The sequence below is a fragment of the Hemiscyllium ocellatum genome, chromosome 2 (genome assembly GCF_020745735.1).
Source record: "Hemiscyllium ocellatum isolate sHemOce1 chromosome 2, sHemOce1.pat.X.cur, whole genome shotgun sequence".
NCBI classification, from domain to species: Eukaryota; Metazoa; Chordata; class Chondrichthyes; order Orectolobiformes; family Hemiscylliidae; genus Hemiscyllium; species Hemiscyllium ocellatum.
Window position 1 is genome coordinate 82,714,775 of NC_083402.1, and position 18,029 is coordinate 82,732,803.

At 37.7% G+C, this 18,029-nt stretch overlaps 1 protein-coding gene across 3 annotated transcripts in view; it reads left to right on the forward strand.

The window, feature by feature from the left end:
* Positions 1 to 18,029, forward strand: part of vps13a (vacuolar protein sorting 13 homolog A) — a 410,927-nt gene that overhangs the window by 81,604 nt on the left and 311,294 nt on the right. For all 3 annotated transcript variants that reach the window (XM_060837965.1, XM_060837981.1, XM_060837974.1), the window contains exons 8-15: positions 991 to 1,050; positions 1,142 to 1,222; positions 3,548 to 3,605; positions 6,318 to 6,445; positions 10,858 to 10,964; positions 12,943 to 13,114; positions 15,143 to 15,205; positions 15,461 to 15,590. In XM_060837965.1, coding sequence (XP_060693948.1) covers positions 991 to 1,050; positions 1,142 to 1,222; positions 3,548 to 3,605; positions 6,318 to 6,445; positions 10,858 to 10,964; positions 12,943 to 13,114; positions 15,143 to 15,205; positions 15,461 to 15,590 — 799 coding nt within the window. The remainder of the gene's footprint in view (positions 1 to 990; positions 1,051 to 1,141; positions 1,223 to 3,547; positions 3,606 to 6,317; positions 6,446 to 10,857; positions 10,965 to 12,942; positions 13,115 to 15,142; positions 15,206 to 15,460; positions 15,591 to 18,029) is intronic.

The window sequence follows — 18,029 nt, forward strand, 5'->3', positions numbered from 1 at the left end:
TATCATATCTCAAATATTTGTTGTGACTTTTCTGTTCCCTTTGTTTTCTGACTTCAGTGCTTAGAACATTCCGACTTGGTTCAGAATCATCCTTGCTGTCAGAAACATTCAAACCAATTTTCTCTCCCAGGTTGGGAACATAACGTTAGGAAATATCCTGGCCCCGCAAACCTGACTGGGTATAAAGTGCCCTGAAAGATTGGACTTACATTGGTATGTTGCAGGGTTTCCTGAGAATCCTGGAGAACCCAAATTAAAGCGGCGACTATTGAGCATGAAGATTGGCTATGCAAAGGCTTGTCTTGACACTTCAAAGTTTGATAAAGTTAGTTGTTAAAACAGGAAACAGCTCTCCTTCACATCTGAGCATGTCCCATCCATGCCAATTTAACACCAGACCTTACAATCTCTGAACCAACATAGCCTTCTACCCATTCATTTCTGTAGTTGCTATGCTAATTTTGCCAGAGAACTGCAGGCTGAGCAGGATGACGCTAGAGTTATACAACAATGTTAAAATAACATTTATTTTGTTGCTATAATAAGGTACTTTTTTGGAACTTAGTTGCTTGTGGGAGATTTGTATATATGACTATGTAAAGGAAAATCCGATAATTTGAGAGCTGTAAAGAATAGATCAAAAATTTAGTTTCCAGAAATGCAGCAGCTAGCTGGTATAATTAATGATATATTTGCTAAAAAAAAAATGAGGGACTGCCAATTTATAACGGAGATTAAAGTGACAAGTGTAAAAAGGGCAATATATTTCTTAGTAAGCTCTGGATGTATTTAAGCTGCCTTTGAAAGGTTGCATACAAACTGCAGCTTCCAACTGTAACTTGAACAGCTTGTGACATCAAACGAAACTTTAGCACAAAAATAAGTCAGTTTAGTCTCTGAAACTCTATTTCTGAATATATGCAGCTCAGATGTTCCTCAGAGACCTATTATAATGCTATTTTTCATAATTTTGTCTGTTATTCTTTATAGACAACAGATGAAAGATGGAATCCATGCTTGCATGATCAGTGTGAACATACCTTCAACAAGGTAAAGCTAGTTACAGTTTGTAACATAAATGCAAATAATGGGATTTTGTGATATTTCTAAATTAATTGTTTGTATGTATTTATTATTTTAGCTTGTTCGATTAGACTACCTCTGTGCATATTGGAATGTCAGCACCAAAATGTATTCAAAAAGCCATCAGATTCAGGCGTTGGTGAGTTGACTTTATATGGTAAATATTCTAATTCTGTGCTTCTTGCTCACTGGGTGCATCCCTCATGCATCCCCTCCCTTCCTCCCTCACTCCCTCCCTTCGTGCCTCCTTCCACTTTCCCTCTTTCACACGTCTGCTCCCTCCCCATTTCACAGCCTACTCTCTCCCTCCCTCCCCCTCTCAAATGATGCAGTGTAGAATACAACTTAGTCTATTGTGCCCATGCCAGATTTTTGCCAATCATACTGTAAAATTATCTTTTCAATATTTTTCTAATTCCACTGAACCTGCTTCATTCACATTTTGAAATTGTGAAGTCCAGATCTTCAGAACACCACACATTTTTAGAAAAAGCAAATTGTTTTATGTTACTCTGGTGCTTTTGCCAATGCCTTTTTTAAAAAAATGTGTTTTCTAGTTTTTGACCATTCTGCAACAAGGGAGAAGTCCCCTGTTTTTACTCATTGAAATAACTTCTGAGGTTTTGCATCCCTGGTAGTATTCTTGTAAAAATCCTCCTGCAACCTGTCTGAGGTCTTAACATTTTCTTAAATGTGTTATGGCAAATTTGGCAATATGACCTCCAACCTTTTCTGTCTTGAAGTGTAAAGGCAAATAAAACAGATCTTTGAGCGTACATAATTATAGGAATTTTATCTATGTGTTCGTATTGTTGTATTGAAAAGGAACTTTTCATGTGACCATACAAACTGGATTGAGTTTTTGAAGAAGTAACAAAGAGGATGGATGAGGGCAGAGCGGTAGATATGATTATATGGACTTCAGGAAAGCGTTTGACAAGGTTCCCCATAGGAGACTGATTAGCAAGGTTAGATCTCACGGAATACAGGGAGAACTCGCCATTTGGATATAGAACTGGCTCAAAGGTAGAAGACGGGGTGATGGCGGAGGGTTGTTTTTCAGACTGTAGGCCTGTGACCATTGGAGTGCCACAAGGATCGGTGCTGGATCCTTTACTTTTTGTCATTTATATAAATGATTGGGATGTGAGCAAAAGAGGTATAGTTAGTAAGTTTGCAGATGACACCAAAATTGGAGGTGTAGTGGACAGCGAAGAATGTTACTTCAGATTACAACAGGATCTTGATCAGATGAGCCAATGGGCCGAGAAGTGGTAGATGAACTTTAATTCAGATAAATGCAAGGTGCTGCATTTTGGGGGAGCAAATCTTAGCAGGACTTATACACTTAATGATAAGGCCTTAGAGAGTGTTGCTGAGCAAAGAGACCTTTGAGTGCAGGTTCATAGGTTCCTTGTAAGTGGAGTCACAGGTAGACAGGATAGTGAAGAAGGCATTTGGTATGCTTTCTTTTATTGGTCAGAGTATGGAGTACAGGACATTGGTTAGGTCATTGTTGGAATATTGTGTGCAATTCTGGTCTCCTTCCTATCGGAAAGATGCTGTGAAACTTGAAAGGGTTCAGAAAAGATTTACAAGGATGTTGCCAGGATTGGAGAATTTGAGCTGGGGGAGAGGCTGAACAGGCTGGGGCTGTTTTCCCTGAAGCGTTGGAGGCTGAAGGGTGTCCTTATAGAGGTTTACAAAATTATGAGGGACATGGATAGGATAAATTGACAAAGTCTTTTCCCTGGGGTGGGGGAGTCCAGAACTAGAGGGCATAGGTTTAGGGTGAGAGGGGAAAGATATAAAAGAGACCTAAGGGGCAACTTTTTCATGCAGAGGGCGGTACATGTATGGAATGAGCTGCCAGTGGAAGTGGTGGAAGCTGGTACAATTGCAACATTTAAAAGGCATTTGGATGGATATATGAATAGGAAGGGTTTGGAGGGATAGGGGCCAGGTGCTGGCAGGTGGGATTAGATTGGGTTGGGATATCTGGTTGGCATGGACAGGTTGGGTCGAAAGGTCTGTTTCTATGCTGTACATCTCTATGACTCTAATGTTGGGTGCATTTAAATGAATGCGTGAATTATCTTTTAATGTTAAACTTATGCAGCTTTTGAACAGTTGACTTGCACCACCTTGTTTAACATTAAGCAGGTATTTCCAAGATCTTTAAGCAGTTGGGATGCTGTATTACTTCCTGGATTTCGGAATGATATTTGTAGTCTCAAATTACAATGGCAGTTTGTGGCATATTTTTAAAAATCTCCTGCAGCTCAATTAGTTACTCTAGGGACTAAATTCAGATTAAGCAAATACCTTTCACTGAAGACGTATCATTTTTATATTTTGTTGAATAGATGGTCTAACTCCTTTAAATACACAACCTTTTAAATGTACTTTATTCTGATAAGTTTGAACAAATGCTATTGTTTAACATTAAAAATTATCTTTTCAGAAAGACTTAAAAAATGGAGTTTCAACAAGCGACTTTATTCCAGAGACTTACCAGTTCAGTAAGTTGCACATTTTTATAGTGGTATGCTTTTTAACATAACAGAATACCCTTAAGTACTTCATAGAAGGTATTCTGACACAGTTATTGCTATATCTTCCAAAGGAATACCATGTATTACACTAATCAAAAGTTAGCTTATAGATCGAAATAGAAATATGGAAAGTATAATGATTAAATTTTGGAAAAAATGCCAGATTCTTAGTGAAAACTAATCAAACTATCTAGCTACATAAGGATAATGAACCAGTTGTTGTGGCCTACGCTGGAACCAGAAACACATTTTCCTGCGAAGAATCTTGTGCACTAAAATAAAAAAAACAGAACTTCTCTGGTTGTAAAAACAGGAAGCGCTGGCGAAACTCAGCAGGCCTGACAGCATCTGTGAAGAGAGAAACAAGATTAATGTTTCAAGTTCAACATGCTCGAATGTTATTCCCGGCCTGTTAAGTTTCTCCAACATTTTTTGTTTTTATTTCAGATTTCCAGCATCTGCAGTATTGTTTGCTTGTTCTCTCATTGTGATTTTGAGGGTTATTATCTGAGAAATTTGGGACAACATCAAATGGATTGGAGAAGTAATTGTTTGAAAGTCGATTTCCACTTCATGGGACACTACGTCATGCGGGAAAGAAAGGAGCTGTACTAATAGAATGGGCTAGAACCAAGGTCATTAAATTCCTTTGCTTAAAAACAAGCTGCATTTAGTTTCTTTTCCCTGCCATCTTCAGTGGTGCCCACCTTAGTTGTTTCTGCAGGAAATTCTTCTCTTCAGCTATCAGGTTGTGACTTATATGGTTGTGTAACCTAGTTAGGTAATTCTGTTAATTTAAACGTTCACAGCCAATATATTCTTTCTGAAGTTCAGATTTTGTAGCTGAATGTAACATTTCCTTTAGAGTCTGGTCAAGACTTTGCAACTGAGACGTAACTTCCTTCACCTTATAATTCAGTCCTTTAGAAATCATGATTCCATTGATTTTTTGAGTACTTTCAGTAACTCTACATTGGTATAAATGATGTTTGTATAAGGATACAGAATTCCCTTTCTTATTCCATAGCTCACAGTATATTTATGATAAAGAAAAATTCCAGTTGAGTCCAAAGTGAATGGCCTTTCTGTTGCCTGCATTGAATTGTCTGTCATAGATACTTTGTTTGAATACCAATGCTGTGCTGCTTTGTAACTTCCCTGCTCCTATTTCTGCAACTCTGAACCTCCTAGCTTAGACCTTTGTGCAAACTTGGATTGGCAACTTTCGTTGTACATCCAATTCATTAAAATTTCGGCAGAATATTGTAGTTGTACAAATATGACATAGAAATAGAAATATTCAGCAGATTGGATAACATCCATGGGAAGATAAAGAATCAGTGTTACATATGTAAGAGTTTCAAGCATCAGTTTGTTCTCTGTTCTGTCCATAAAAGAAATTAAGTACTTTAAGAAGCTTGGAATGCAGGTAGAGGCCATTCAGCCCATCGGAACTGCACCAACCCTCTGAAGAGCATTCCAATCAGATCCCTCACATCCTTATTTTACCATGGCTAATCTACCTACCCTGCACATCACGGCAATTTAGCATGGCCAGTGCATCTAAACTGCGCACCTTTTGGATTGAGCGACAAAACCAGAGGACCTGGCGGAAATCTAGGTAGACGCTGGGAGAAAGCGCAAGCTCCACACATAATCACCCAAGACTGGAATTGAACCTGGGTCCATGGAGCTGTGAAGCTAACCTATTGTACCATTGTACTTGCTTCACAAAATGCTTTTTATAAAGTTGAGTTTTTTTTTAAGCAGGGGGAATAACAAGTTATGCTATCTAATTTCTCATTTCTCATTGGTTTAATACTGGTTGAGAGTGAGTTGATCTAGTCAGGCTATTGTTAGCACCCTGCATTAATTTTTGGGCATTGCATCTTGGGGGGAAAAATAAGCATTTGATTTGAATGTGCAGTGCAGATTTGTCAGAATGGTACTAAGACTCTATAGGTTAAGCAATGAGGACTGGTTGCATAGTTATTTTGTTCTTAAATCGATGGCGGTGTTTCAGGATTCCATAAAATAATTGGGTTTGGCTAGAAGTGATCATGCTCTAATTAGGAGGCAAAAACAGTATTGATGACACATTTGCAGTACAGAGTGGGTTGGCGTCTCACCTAGGAGGAGTTTGCAGACAGACAAGTGTTGAGAGTGGTACTCAGTTCATCAGGCAGACTTGCAGTTACCAAGAAGTGTTGGGTGTCAGCTGAGTTCAACATTGTTTGAGAGGGGAATTTTTAAACTATTTGAGCATACGTATTGTGTTTTGAGAAGCAGGAACACCCATCTCACTGTTAATTGTGTGCACATACATGTTTTCCCTGATTTTATGTATGAGTGCAAGTAGTTTACTGTGATATTTGTGCAAATGTTGACTACTTTTATTTTCTAGCTACATTTCATTAAGAGATCAGAAATTGTGTGCAATCTAATGATACAAAGGAGGATTAGAAGTCCTAGGCGGCTGTATTCCTTTCAAGGAATGTTGCTCCATGATGGTTTCCCTGGGCTGTTGAACTTCTTTCAAAGAATGAGGAAGACTCTTTCCGCAAATGAAAGGACATAAATTTATCTTGTTTTTGACACTTGGATACTCGTGTAATTTGATAAACCAAAGTTTCTATGCAAAATTTGAGCTAATATACCTTTCAATTTTTTTAACCTAAGTTTTTCAGCCATTATCTGCCCAAGCTAAACTTGAAATGAATCCACGGGCAGAAGTTGACTTTGCTTCGCCAAAAATGAACTTCCAAGTAAATATTCAAGATATAGCGATCGAAATAAAAAGACCTCAGGTAATAATTGTGGGTTCACAGTTTGCTTGCCCTCCAGCTTATGCTGTTGAATTTGTTTCATATGTAGTACATTTCCAAACCTTACTTATTTCAGAGAATGTGTTTTCTGATTTGCAAATCAATGTGATGAAACTCTTCTGATGAAGTGAAACGAAAGCAGAAGAACAATTTTGAGGAAGGGTCTCTAGATTGGAACTGTTAACTCTGATTTCTTTCCACAGACATTGCCAGACCTGCTGAGCTTTTCTAGCAATTTCTGATTTCCATCGTTAATGGTTCTCTGTTTTTATTCTGAAGTGATGAAATGTGGTCATGCCCTGTATGTTACTTCTGGGTGTAGAATTTATGCTAAACTTAAATATGTGCATTTCTATGAAAATAATGCAATTGTACTGAAGGGAATGGAAAGGAGATTCACAAGGATGTTGCTTTGGAGGAGCATTTCAGCTGTGAAGAGAGACTGGATAAGCTTGATTTGTTTGGAGCAGAGAAGGTTGTAGATGTTTACCTAATAGAGGTATGATTAAGATGACCAAGGTTAATTAAAAGCAGCTATTCCCTTTTAATCGAAGGGTCGATTTCAAGATTTTGAAGTTAAAGGCAGGAGTTTTGCAGGGGTTTTGAGGAAAAAAACCAGAGGGTGGTGGTCTGTAATGCACTGCCTGGGAGGGTTATTGAACTGGCGAAACCTCAATCTTTTTTAAAAAAAGATACTTGGATGAGTACTTAATGTGTCATTGCATCAAGGTTACGGATCTAGCATGGGGAAAATGGGACTCACTTAAGTTGTCATATATTTTTGGTGCAGACTTGATAGGCCGAAAGGCAACTTCTACACTGTATGACTTTAAATGGTAAATTAACCCACATTTGTTGCAATAAAATACTTCTGTATTAAAATATTTGTTTAGGTTTTAACAAATAGGCGTCTCTGGCTGAATCAATCATATTTGGGTAGACGTACGGCCATGGACAGGTTGTACCTCAGAGCCCAGTAACCAGGAACAAAGCTTTAAGCTTCATTCCTGAAGAAGGGCTTATGCCCGAAATGTCGATTCTCCTGCTCCTTGCATACTGTCTGACCTGCTGCGCTTTTCCAGCAACACATTTTTAGCTCTGATCTCCAGCATCTGCAGTCCTCACTTTCTCCACAAAGCTTTCAGGGTCCTGTTTTGCTTTGGTGAGACCAGGAATGACAGTGGGATTTGTGACTTTTATGCCTTTGCTTTTTTACCTTTTGCAAATGTATTCAGAATGAAGCAGGTTGCATGTAGACATGCCAAATTCTTCAGAATGTTCTGACTTCTATTTATGACTATATTTAAGTTAGAGGGTGCACTTGAAATTCCTCGTGGTTGCTAAATAACTGCTATTGTCTTGTAAAATAGCTGAGAACTTATTTAACAAAAGAATTGAAGTAGTCACAGAACTGCTTTTGTAGGAAAGCACAATCAATGTGATTTAGTGTGTTTAAGGGTGTTTGGGGTGTGGGGCGGCTGGGCGAACCCTGGGAAAACTAAACTTGGCTCAAGTTCTTGTAAAAGAGACTTGACGTATCAGACTTGAATCGTTTGGTTTGTTGCATGTTTCATTAAAGAATCAAAAGTTGGTTATTCAGCTACTCGAGTCTATTTTAAGTCATCTGGGCTTCTTTTTAACCTGTCAGCTGTCCATATGCTTGGACATTGTTTACCTAATTTCAAAAGTACTAGACTTCATTTTGAAAGTTTCAGTTAACCAAACATTTGCACTTCTTTAACAAATTCTAACAAGGCCTCTTGTGTCAAAACGTGCTGCTTGAGTTAATTTATAAATTCAATAGTTCTATTTTTAGAAGATGCCTTGGATTACTCTGTCAGAGGTAATCGTCCCTTTGCCATCCACCATAGTGAATCCCTTTGATTAATAATAGCATCCCTCAACTTGAAACTTAAATATAAACCATATTTATTGTCCATTTAATTTAATCCTTTTTAAACCTTGGTACCCTCTGGTAAATCTACATATCAGAGCTATTCTTGTAGTTTCCTGTAGGATTGTGAATATAAAGACTTGTCTGATCAATATTTATTCAACAAATCTAAGGAAACAATGAGTTTGCTGTATTGATAGTTGCACATAATAAATCATTCTGAATTGTGAACAAGTGCCTCTTATACTCAAAAACTCTTTCAAGTTTCCATAGTCTCCTGTGAAGTCCATCTTTGATATAGTTCTGTAAGGTGAGCATATAATTCTTTGCCCACTTTGTGCATGCACATATTGTTGTTCAATCTGTTCATGGAGTTTGAAATGTTAGGCTGGGGTCAACACTTCAGCTGTGCTTTGGAGTTGTATTTCTTCCAGTTACATAAAGTTAATTCATTTCTAACTGGTATTATGCTAGAATATGTTCCATCTGTATTTTCAGCATTTTTTTTAATGTTTCTGTCCACATGGCTAGCCTTAATTATCTTCAGTCACCTGATTCAATGTTAATCTAAAATCATTTGCCTACAAAACTAGTTGGACTTTACATTAACTATAATTGTTTGCTGAGACTATTTGTTTTGGCACACATCTATTTATACCCCTTACAAACGTATTATATATATTGAGCAAGTACTGCTATAAATCTGAATAAAGCCACAATACTTGAAATATGCAGCAAGTCTGGCAGCAACCCCTACTCCCAATCCAAATTCTGCAACACATCTGAGCATAACCATCTTGATTGTACACTGTCTCCTCTGTTGAGCACTCCCCTGCACCCAATGCCAATATTTCAACACCTTCCATCTTGTACCACAGAATTTACAGTGGGCAGCTGCTTACCTGAGTTGCAACATAAAGCAGAAACAGATGCCTGCCACCCTTTCAAACAACCTTGAACTGGTTGTCAAAGATTCTCATATGACACTATCTTTTTATTTAAAGGGAAAGACATCATTGAAACCTTGCATGTTCGGGTAGCCATTGCACAGGAACCTAGGTTCAAGAGTGGGCCATTCAGCTCTTCAAACCTGAACCGTCAATCAGTTGGATCATGGCTGATCATGTCCCAATGCCTCTTTTCTACAACATCCTCATATAGCGTGACATTCCAAGTAGCCACAAATCTACTGATGTGTGACTTTGCTTATACTCAGTATTTGAGCTTCCACATTCCTCTGGGGTGTGGAATTCCTACTCCTCATAGTCTAGACTGGCCTCAGGAGGCATTCTATCAACATCCACACCATCAGAACCTGTAACAAAAAAAAAGTTGCAATTAAGTGGTAGAATGGATGAGGAGATGCTGCTCTCCCAAAGGTGACCTGAGGCAAAGGATTTGGATTAACTAGGGCACTCCTTCATCATCTAGCTTTGTAAAATTTTGTCCATGCCTCCTTTAGGGATAGGGGCTCTAGGGAAGTGGATGGGAGTCACAGGGGTGGAGGGAGGTTATGAATTCACACACAATGATCTGATGACCTCACTGGGCTATGGGTCCCACACACACTACCTCTCAATGGGGCCTTGGTCTTCGCTTGCCCACTTTCTTTCACTCTCTTTCTCTTTTCCTCCTTGTTCTCTTCCTCAGCCTTCCTTCCTCCTCCCCCCAACTAGATTCTCCTTTCTGCGGCCCCTCCATATGCCAATGAAGTGCTTAAATGATTAACTTATCAGTATTTCTGTAAAGAATTTTTAAAAAGTATGAAGGAGGCATCCTAGAGAGTACTGGGGTTTTCTTTTCCTTGGATAGCTTTATAAGTGAACAGAGTAAATAGTTGTGCATTTGGCCTCAGATAGAATGTACGGGAATGGATATTTCTTTTTGGCTTAGGGAAACACTCAGCTTGAAGTAAGCCCTTTTTGATTGTAGTTTAGAGTTCTTGCCTAAAATTCATTTTGGAATATAATTGCTCCCTAAAGTCAGGAGAGAGTTTAGAATTGTTAATAAATAGTTTACTGAGTGTAAGTAGGGTAGTTCCAAACTTTTTGACCAGAAGGGTTTGGTTAAAAAGCTTAAACAGATTGTTTGAAACAGAAACAGTCTAAGCTTAGTTATATAAAGAATTTGGGAAGAAGCTATCTTATTTTCAAGAGCATAAATTGAGGCATCAGTTAAATTGAGCCTTGTAGATGTGATAGAGAAGGGAATTCTCTCTAGTGTGAGTCTTGTGAAGAAGTATTTTTGGCATTAATGGTATCCAATTTTATTGTGTTTTAAAATGTTTAAACTTGTGATACTGTTAATTTTTTTTGCACAGTAAGCTTGCTGTTATTTGATAAAACCATGTCTGCAGCATTATGTGTTTGCTTCAATGGAAAAAAGATAACCTTGATAAAAACTAATGTTGTCTAAAAGCAAGATTTATCCTGGGATCTGACTTGTTCAATAATAACATCAGTTGGAATCATAAAAACCTTATTTCTTTTCCTTTGAACAGTATCTTAGCATTATGGAACTACTTGGATCAATTGATATGATGACACGAAATCTGCCATTTAGAAAATATCGGCCAGATGTTCCCTGTCACAACAATGCTAAGAAATGGTAAATATTTAAATGTTGCTGTTTTGGAAGAAAATATGGTTACTTGAAAGATCATGGTATAGAAAGTTTTTAAGAAAATAATGCGGAGAGAACTGGACTCTGACAATGCTTATACATTGAAGTATTATATTCACTGAAGTGTGTAAGCCTAATATTATTGTCTTGATGGTATTGAAACTGAAGCAGTTCATGTTCAAAAGCAGCAGGACCTGGATGTTGTCCGCGTTTGGACTGACAAGTGGTCAGTAACTTTGGCTCCTCACAAGTGCGAGGCCATGGTCCATCTCCAACAAGAGAGAACCTAATCATTGCCCTTTGACATTCAGGTGCATTATCATTACTGAATCTCCCCATAATCAACATTTTGGAAGATGACATTGACCAGAAACTGAACTGCACATACCAGATAAATACAGCGACTACAACAGGAGGTCAGAGGTGATGAATCCTGCAGTGTAATCCACTTCCTGACTACTCATCCACCATCTCCAGAATAGAAGTTGAGAATGTAACAGAATGCTCCCAAACGCTTAAATGAGTACAGATCCAATCACTTTCAAGAAGCTTGTCCCAGACAAAGATACCACATCGTTAATTTTTCACTCAGCAGCAATAATGTGTATCATCTCCAGGATGCACTGTAGAAATTCACAGCTTCTTCGCACCTTCCAAACCCAAGAGGACTACCATTTAGAATGACGAGCAGCAGATACATGAGCACCACATCTCCATCAAGCCACTCACCATCCTGACTTGGAAGTCTATTGCTGTTCTTGGGTCAAAATCATGGAAGTCAGTTCCAGATGACTTTGTGTCTACTTATAGTAAACTGATTGCAGTGTTCCAAGAAGGCAATTCACCTTTTGCATTTTGAAGGCAATTAGGTATGAGCAATAAATGCTGGTATTGCCACCTTCATCTTGTGAATGAACTCCAAAAAAAGATAAAAGCATTCACCCTAAGAATTGTTTAGAAAATGTCTCCTAGCAGTTCAATATTAGTTCCTAGTTTTGATCCATTGCAACTTGTGGATAATTCCTGTATTTATCATATCATCTATATTAAAACATATGTTGTACTGTAGAATGCAATTTGAAATTTGAAATTTTTTACTCCTAAACCAGTAATATCTAATTGGTCCCACACTGATTGCATTTTCATGTTTACATTCAAACTTTGCCATAAGCAGAGTGGACTGTTTTGACGTTATTTCTGGATTTGTTAAAATTGACTTGATGGATCAAATTATATTCTTCTATGGCATAATTACTGTGTTCTCCCTGGAACAAAAAGGATAGATTGCATTAGAATGATTATGTACAATGTTTTGGAATCTGGACATACATTTTGATATCATGCAGGACTCTACAGCACTTCCTTTGTCCGCTATAATTTTGTGGTAGCAAGATACGGTTTTGTAATAAGCTTTGTACGTTGGAGCTAGTATGAGAAAATTCAGCAAATTTACCAAGCAGTTAATGTCATGACGTTATGCTGTGATTTGCTGTCCTAACATAAAGCATGTGTTGTTTTTATACTTGTTATTAACTATTAATACAAGCTTTGGTTATCTGTTTGGAAAAGTTATATTGCTATTGTTGTTTCTAATATACCAAGTAAAAGTTACAGACATTATGGGTTTTGGATGAAGTGCTGCATTACAATGAGAATATGTAGAGTCTGCCCTCAACGTTTGTTTAAGAATTTAATACACGTTAGTGCATTGAACTGAGGTTTTAATATATATCTGCTCTTTACTTTGGAAGTAAATGACATTTAAAAATGAGACGATCCACGCTCACACCAGCATTTCACTTTCATACTTAGCTTTTGCATTGATCCTTTATTTTTGAGACTCCATTTGTATGCTGACATTTAGAATAAATGTTCTTCACTATACAGAATTAAAGCAAGTGTCTACAAATGTTGACTTGTAATCTCTTTTTAAGTAGATGTTGTCATTCTTTTGCATAATCAGGTGGGCATATGCTATAAATGGCATATTGGAAGAGAAGATAAAGCCTGCACTTAATGCTTGGTCATGGAGGCACATTCGAAAGCACAGACAAACATTAAGGAATTACAGGAGCCTTTATAAATCAAGAATCAAAACTAAGAAACCAGATGAGGAACTTCTCAGTGCACTTGAGGTTGGTTAACAGTAAAACATTGTTTAAGATAACCTTTTACATTAAAAAATAACTAATGTTAATTTCGGAAGAGGTATGCCATGATATTTGATAAACTACAACAAAGTGACCAACTTAAATGGTTTTGAAGAAAAATTCTAGTTTTTAACTTGTCAAAGCACCAACCAAAAAGTCTAGGCCCTAAATAATTCAGTTTAAATACCTGCCTATCACTGTTCCCAGTACACGTCAAAATTTATATTATATGATTCTGTCTTTAAATGAATGAAAATGTCAACATTCTTTGTCTGTAGTGGCATTCTAATGGACCAATCCTGTTCTCAACCAGTGTATTTACACAAATGCATAAATACAGGACACCAGGCATTTTCTCCATTCTAGTCCAAGATTGCATGCAGAATCATATAATGTCGGAGAAACCCATTCAATTGCCTGTACCAATTCTTTGAAAGAGTTGTTGTTATCATCCCACTGCCCTTTCTCTATAAGTGCTTCTATGTCTTTTTAATCATCCCCTCAAATATTTGTTCAGTTCTTTCTGAAATTGTTAGCTGATGCAAATACTGCACAGTCGAAACTCAGAGTAAAACTTGGCTTGATAATTTATATGTTTGATATTTGCACTTGGCCAAAATGGTGGTTAAACACTGACCATATTCACAACAAATAAAAGAAAGCTCTATATACTTATATACAAACATTAGTTGTTGTTGGAGTTTTGCTGTTCATCAGGAATATCTTTTTACAGATAATCCAAACGCACTGAAGTGTCATTCTTATATTAAGCCTGATTTCTTCCTTAGCTGAGTCTTTCTAATTTGCTGTCTGTCAGACACTTTTCCAGTTCTGATGCCAGAAACCTCCTCGTAATTCAACTTTTTTTTCATTTCTAACTGACTCTTAGCTAATACCAGCCATGATGTATCAGTTTCAGATTTTCCTTTTCCTCACTCTTAAATACTGGGCAGTCGCTTTTCGCATCTCATCCTGATGTGATCCTGCTCTGTGTGGCTTAAATCAAAATTTTAAATCATCCACTGTTGTATGTTCTTCTCCCAGAAAATTCTTAACAACTTTCAAAGCCTAATCTATGTAATATATTTTGGAATTTTTTTTTAAATGTCCAGTGCCTCCCAATTACTTATTTCTTTATAGATTCACTGATAATTCTTAATTTCAATGAATACCTTTTGTTGTCAATAGCTACAAGGGACAAGTCAACTCCTAGAATGAATCTTGACTTGTAAGATCATAATGAAACAAAAAAATTGAAGATGTTGACACAAATTGCCAAAGAAACTTAGCATGTCTGCCAGCTTTAGTGTGGATGGGGTGAGTTACCATTTCGGGTCCAGTGACGCTCCTTCAGAACTCTTTTGATGGATCATTAGTTAAATTTATGCCTTTGCTAACTATATTGGTTAGTCGCTGAATATGTTTACACGAGGCTAATCATCTTCAACAAAAGAACATAGCTTATTTCACAAAAAGGGAAGGAGAAAAATCTACAATAGTTTCAAATGATTTCATCATAAAGAGTTTCAACTATTTTCCCAGCATTATCCTTTACAGATACTTGATCCCAGTCAATTTTCACTCCTTTCTTAACTCTTGATGCTTATTTACCTGACTTTCTCCATTTCTGATAGCCTAGACACTTCCCATTTCTGATGACCTAAACTTCTCTTCTGTTCTGACAACTTGAAAACTTTTACGCTCTGAGACTTCACAAATTGAAACCTTCCTGCTAAAGTGAAGCTGTTCTCCTGGGCTGAAGCCTGATTCTCTACTAAATTCAAAAGAAACAACCCTAATAGAGTGTTTTTCTGTAAGTCGTAGAAGTACAATATATATTGTATATTGTCACAAGTGAAGTTGTTGAGTTGTCTTCCATCATCCTTTTCAGGTAGTGTATTTCAAGTAACAGTAATTTGCTGAAAAAGCTATTCTCATTTTGCCCCAACTCTCTCCTCAGTTACATTTTCAAATTTGTTTTCTACTTGTTTTTATGATTGTTTTGTTTTTCAGGAACTTGAAAAAGATCTTGATTTGTTCAACATTACTCTTGCAAGACAGCAAGCAGAAGTAGAGGTATTTTATTGAAGGATTTTAAAATGCAAATTGACTTTGATAGCCAAGAGCATTTATTTTGTAATTCTGTTTATTTGCTCATTTACTTAATATAATATACTAAAATATTTAGTTTGCTTTGTAAAGTAAAAATTGCTTTAAGTAATTGATATGGCTTACCGACACGTGAACTCTGTCTTATGATGTAGCTGCATAAATATCAAGCTTGATACCCAAGAAACTAAAGACGATGTATTCTGTAAATGTTTCTTCTAGGTTATGAAAACAGGGCATAAAATTTACAGACCGGGTGCAAAAATTGAAGATGAGAAAACTGGTGGATGGTTTGATTGGGTTTGGAATTGGGCAGGAACAAAAGAAGAGAAACCACCAGAATCGAAATCTGGTACAGGAAAATATTTTTTTGCCCATCAAATCTGATATTTAATATGTAGATCTAATATAAAATTAAAAATTGCTGTTGGTAGATTTGAGAAAGATCTAATGGAGTCAGAGTTGTACAGCATGGAAACAGAGCCTTTACTCCAACTCATCCACACTGACCAGATATGCTAAATTAACCTAGTCTAATATTTTCAGCATTTGCCCTAATCCCTCTACACCCTTCCTATTCATATCCCCATCCCGATGCCCTTTTAAATGTTTTAATTATATCAGCTTCCACCACTTCCTCTGGCAGCTCATTGCATACGCACACCATCTTCTGGTGTGGAAAAACTTCCCCCTTAGATCCCCTTTAAATCTTTCCCCTCTTGCCTTTAAACTTATGGTGTCTCATTTTGGGGAAAAGACCTTGGATATTAGCCTATCTATGCCCCTCATGATTTTATTAACTTCTGTAAGATCACCTCTCAGCCTTCAATGCTTTAGGGAAAATAGTTTCAGCCTCTACCTAAAGCTCAAACCCTCCCACCCTGGCAACATTCTTGTAACTCTTTACTGAACCCTTTGTCATTTCACAACATCCTTCCTACAGCAGGGAGCCCAGAATTGCTTGCAGTATTCCAGTAGTGGCCCAGTCAATGTCCTCTACAGCTGCAACATGATGTCCCAACTCCAATACTCAATGCAGTGACCAAACATAACCAAATGCTGCTTTCACTATTCTGTCTACCTGCGACTTTACTTTTAAGGAAATATGAAGCTGAACCCTAGCAACATCCCCAGGATCTTACCATTAAGTGTATAAGTATATGAAACTCCTGTTTACTGACTTCCCACATGACAGCTATCTAGGTTCATATGAAGGTGGGGATGATGCAAATGGACTCCACATTGCAACAGCTGGAGTATCTGGGATTGAGTTGAGACATCTAGTTGCAGACGTTCTGATAAGTTTGCTGGGGTGGTGAAAGGTGGCAGCAAATGCGCATGACCATGAAATCTGCTCTTGGTCATCTTGGCCCACAGACCATGGGATTATTTCACTCCCTCCACCATGGATATATAGTGTGTACCATCCACAAAATTGAATGCAACAATTCAACAAGGCACCTTTACAGGAGTGCTTTCTGAACCTATCACCTGTAGCACATGGAAGAAACAAGAGTAGGAGATACGTGACCACACCACAACCTGCAAGTTTCCTTTCAAGGCACACACCATAACACCATAAGAAACAGAAACTAGAATAAGCCTTTTGTCCCTTTTGAGCCTCCTCTGCTGTTCAATAGGATCATAGCTGATCTGACATTCCTCATGTTCACTTTCCTGCCCTTGTCCCATAATACTTGGAGTTTTGACCAATATAGGAAATCCTCTGTATCACCTTTGTTATATACACAAGGTGTCTGCCCCCACAGTTCTTTATGGCAAGGAGTTCCAAAGACACTCAACTGCCTGAGAAGAAATTCCTCATCGTCTCAGGCTCAAATGGTGCCTTTTATTCTGAGACTATGCCCCCTGTCCTAGACTCATGAGAGTCTCATCCTCTCAGCATTTATACTGTCAAATCCTTAAGAATTTTATATTTCAATGGGATCACCTCTCATTCTTCTTAACACCCAGCGAGTAGAGTCCCAACCTTCTTAATCTTTGCTCATAAGACAATCCTTCAATTCCATGGATCAATCTGGTGAACCTTCTCTAAATTGGCTCTAATGAAATACTATCTCTTGTTAAATAAGGGAACCTAAACTGGTCACATTACTCCAGATGTAGTCTCACCAGCACTTTGATACAGTTAAACTAAGACTCCCGACTCTTGATCTTCAATCCCTTTGATATAAGAGCCTACATTCGTAGGAATGTAGGAACAGGAGTAGCCCATTCCACTATTCACCTGAGATCATGGCTGATCTATGATCTACGTCCATTTTGTGGCCCATGTTCCTTTTAATACCTTGTTATGCCATAAAACTTTAGCAATGTCCTGACTTGGAACTGTATGATTGTTCCTTCACTGTTGCTGAGTCAAAATCATGAAATTCTCTCCCTAACAGCATTATGGTTGTCCTCTACCACATGGCCTGTGGCAGTTTAGAATACAGCTCACCTTCTGGAGGGCTATTAAGGCAGCATAAAAAATACTGGCCGAGCCAGTGACACCACATAACTGAATTTACCAAAGAAAGGATGTAATTCATGGATTCAACCCCTTTCACCTCCTTTCCTCTCCTTGTGTTTTAGAGGTGGCAAAAGTTAAAATGGAGCAAACCATCTGCTTAAATTACCCATTTTCCAACTCTCTGTTGAAATCGCTAATGGAGCAGTTGTGATTGTGATTTCATGTTTTATCTTCTCACCCACCACCTCCCTAACTCATCCTGATATATACTCCTTTAGTGTGCCCTGTTTACCCTGAAAGGGAGATTAGCATAGAGAT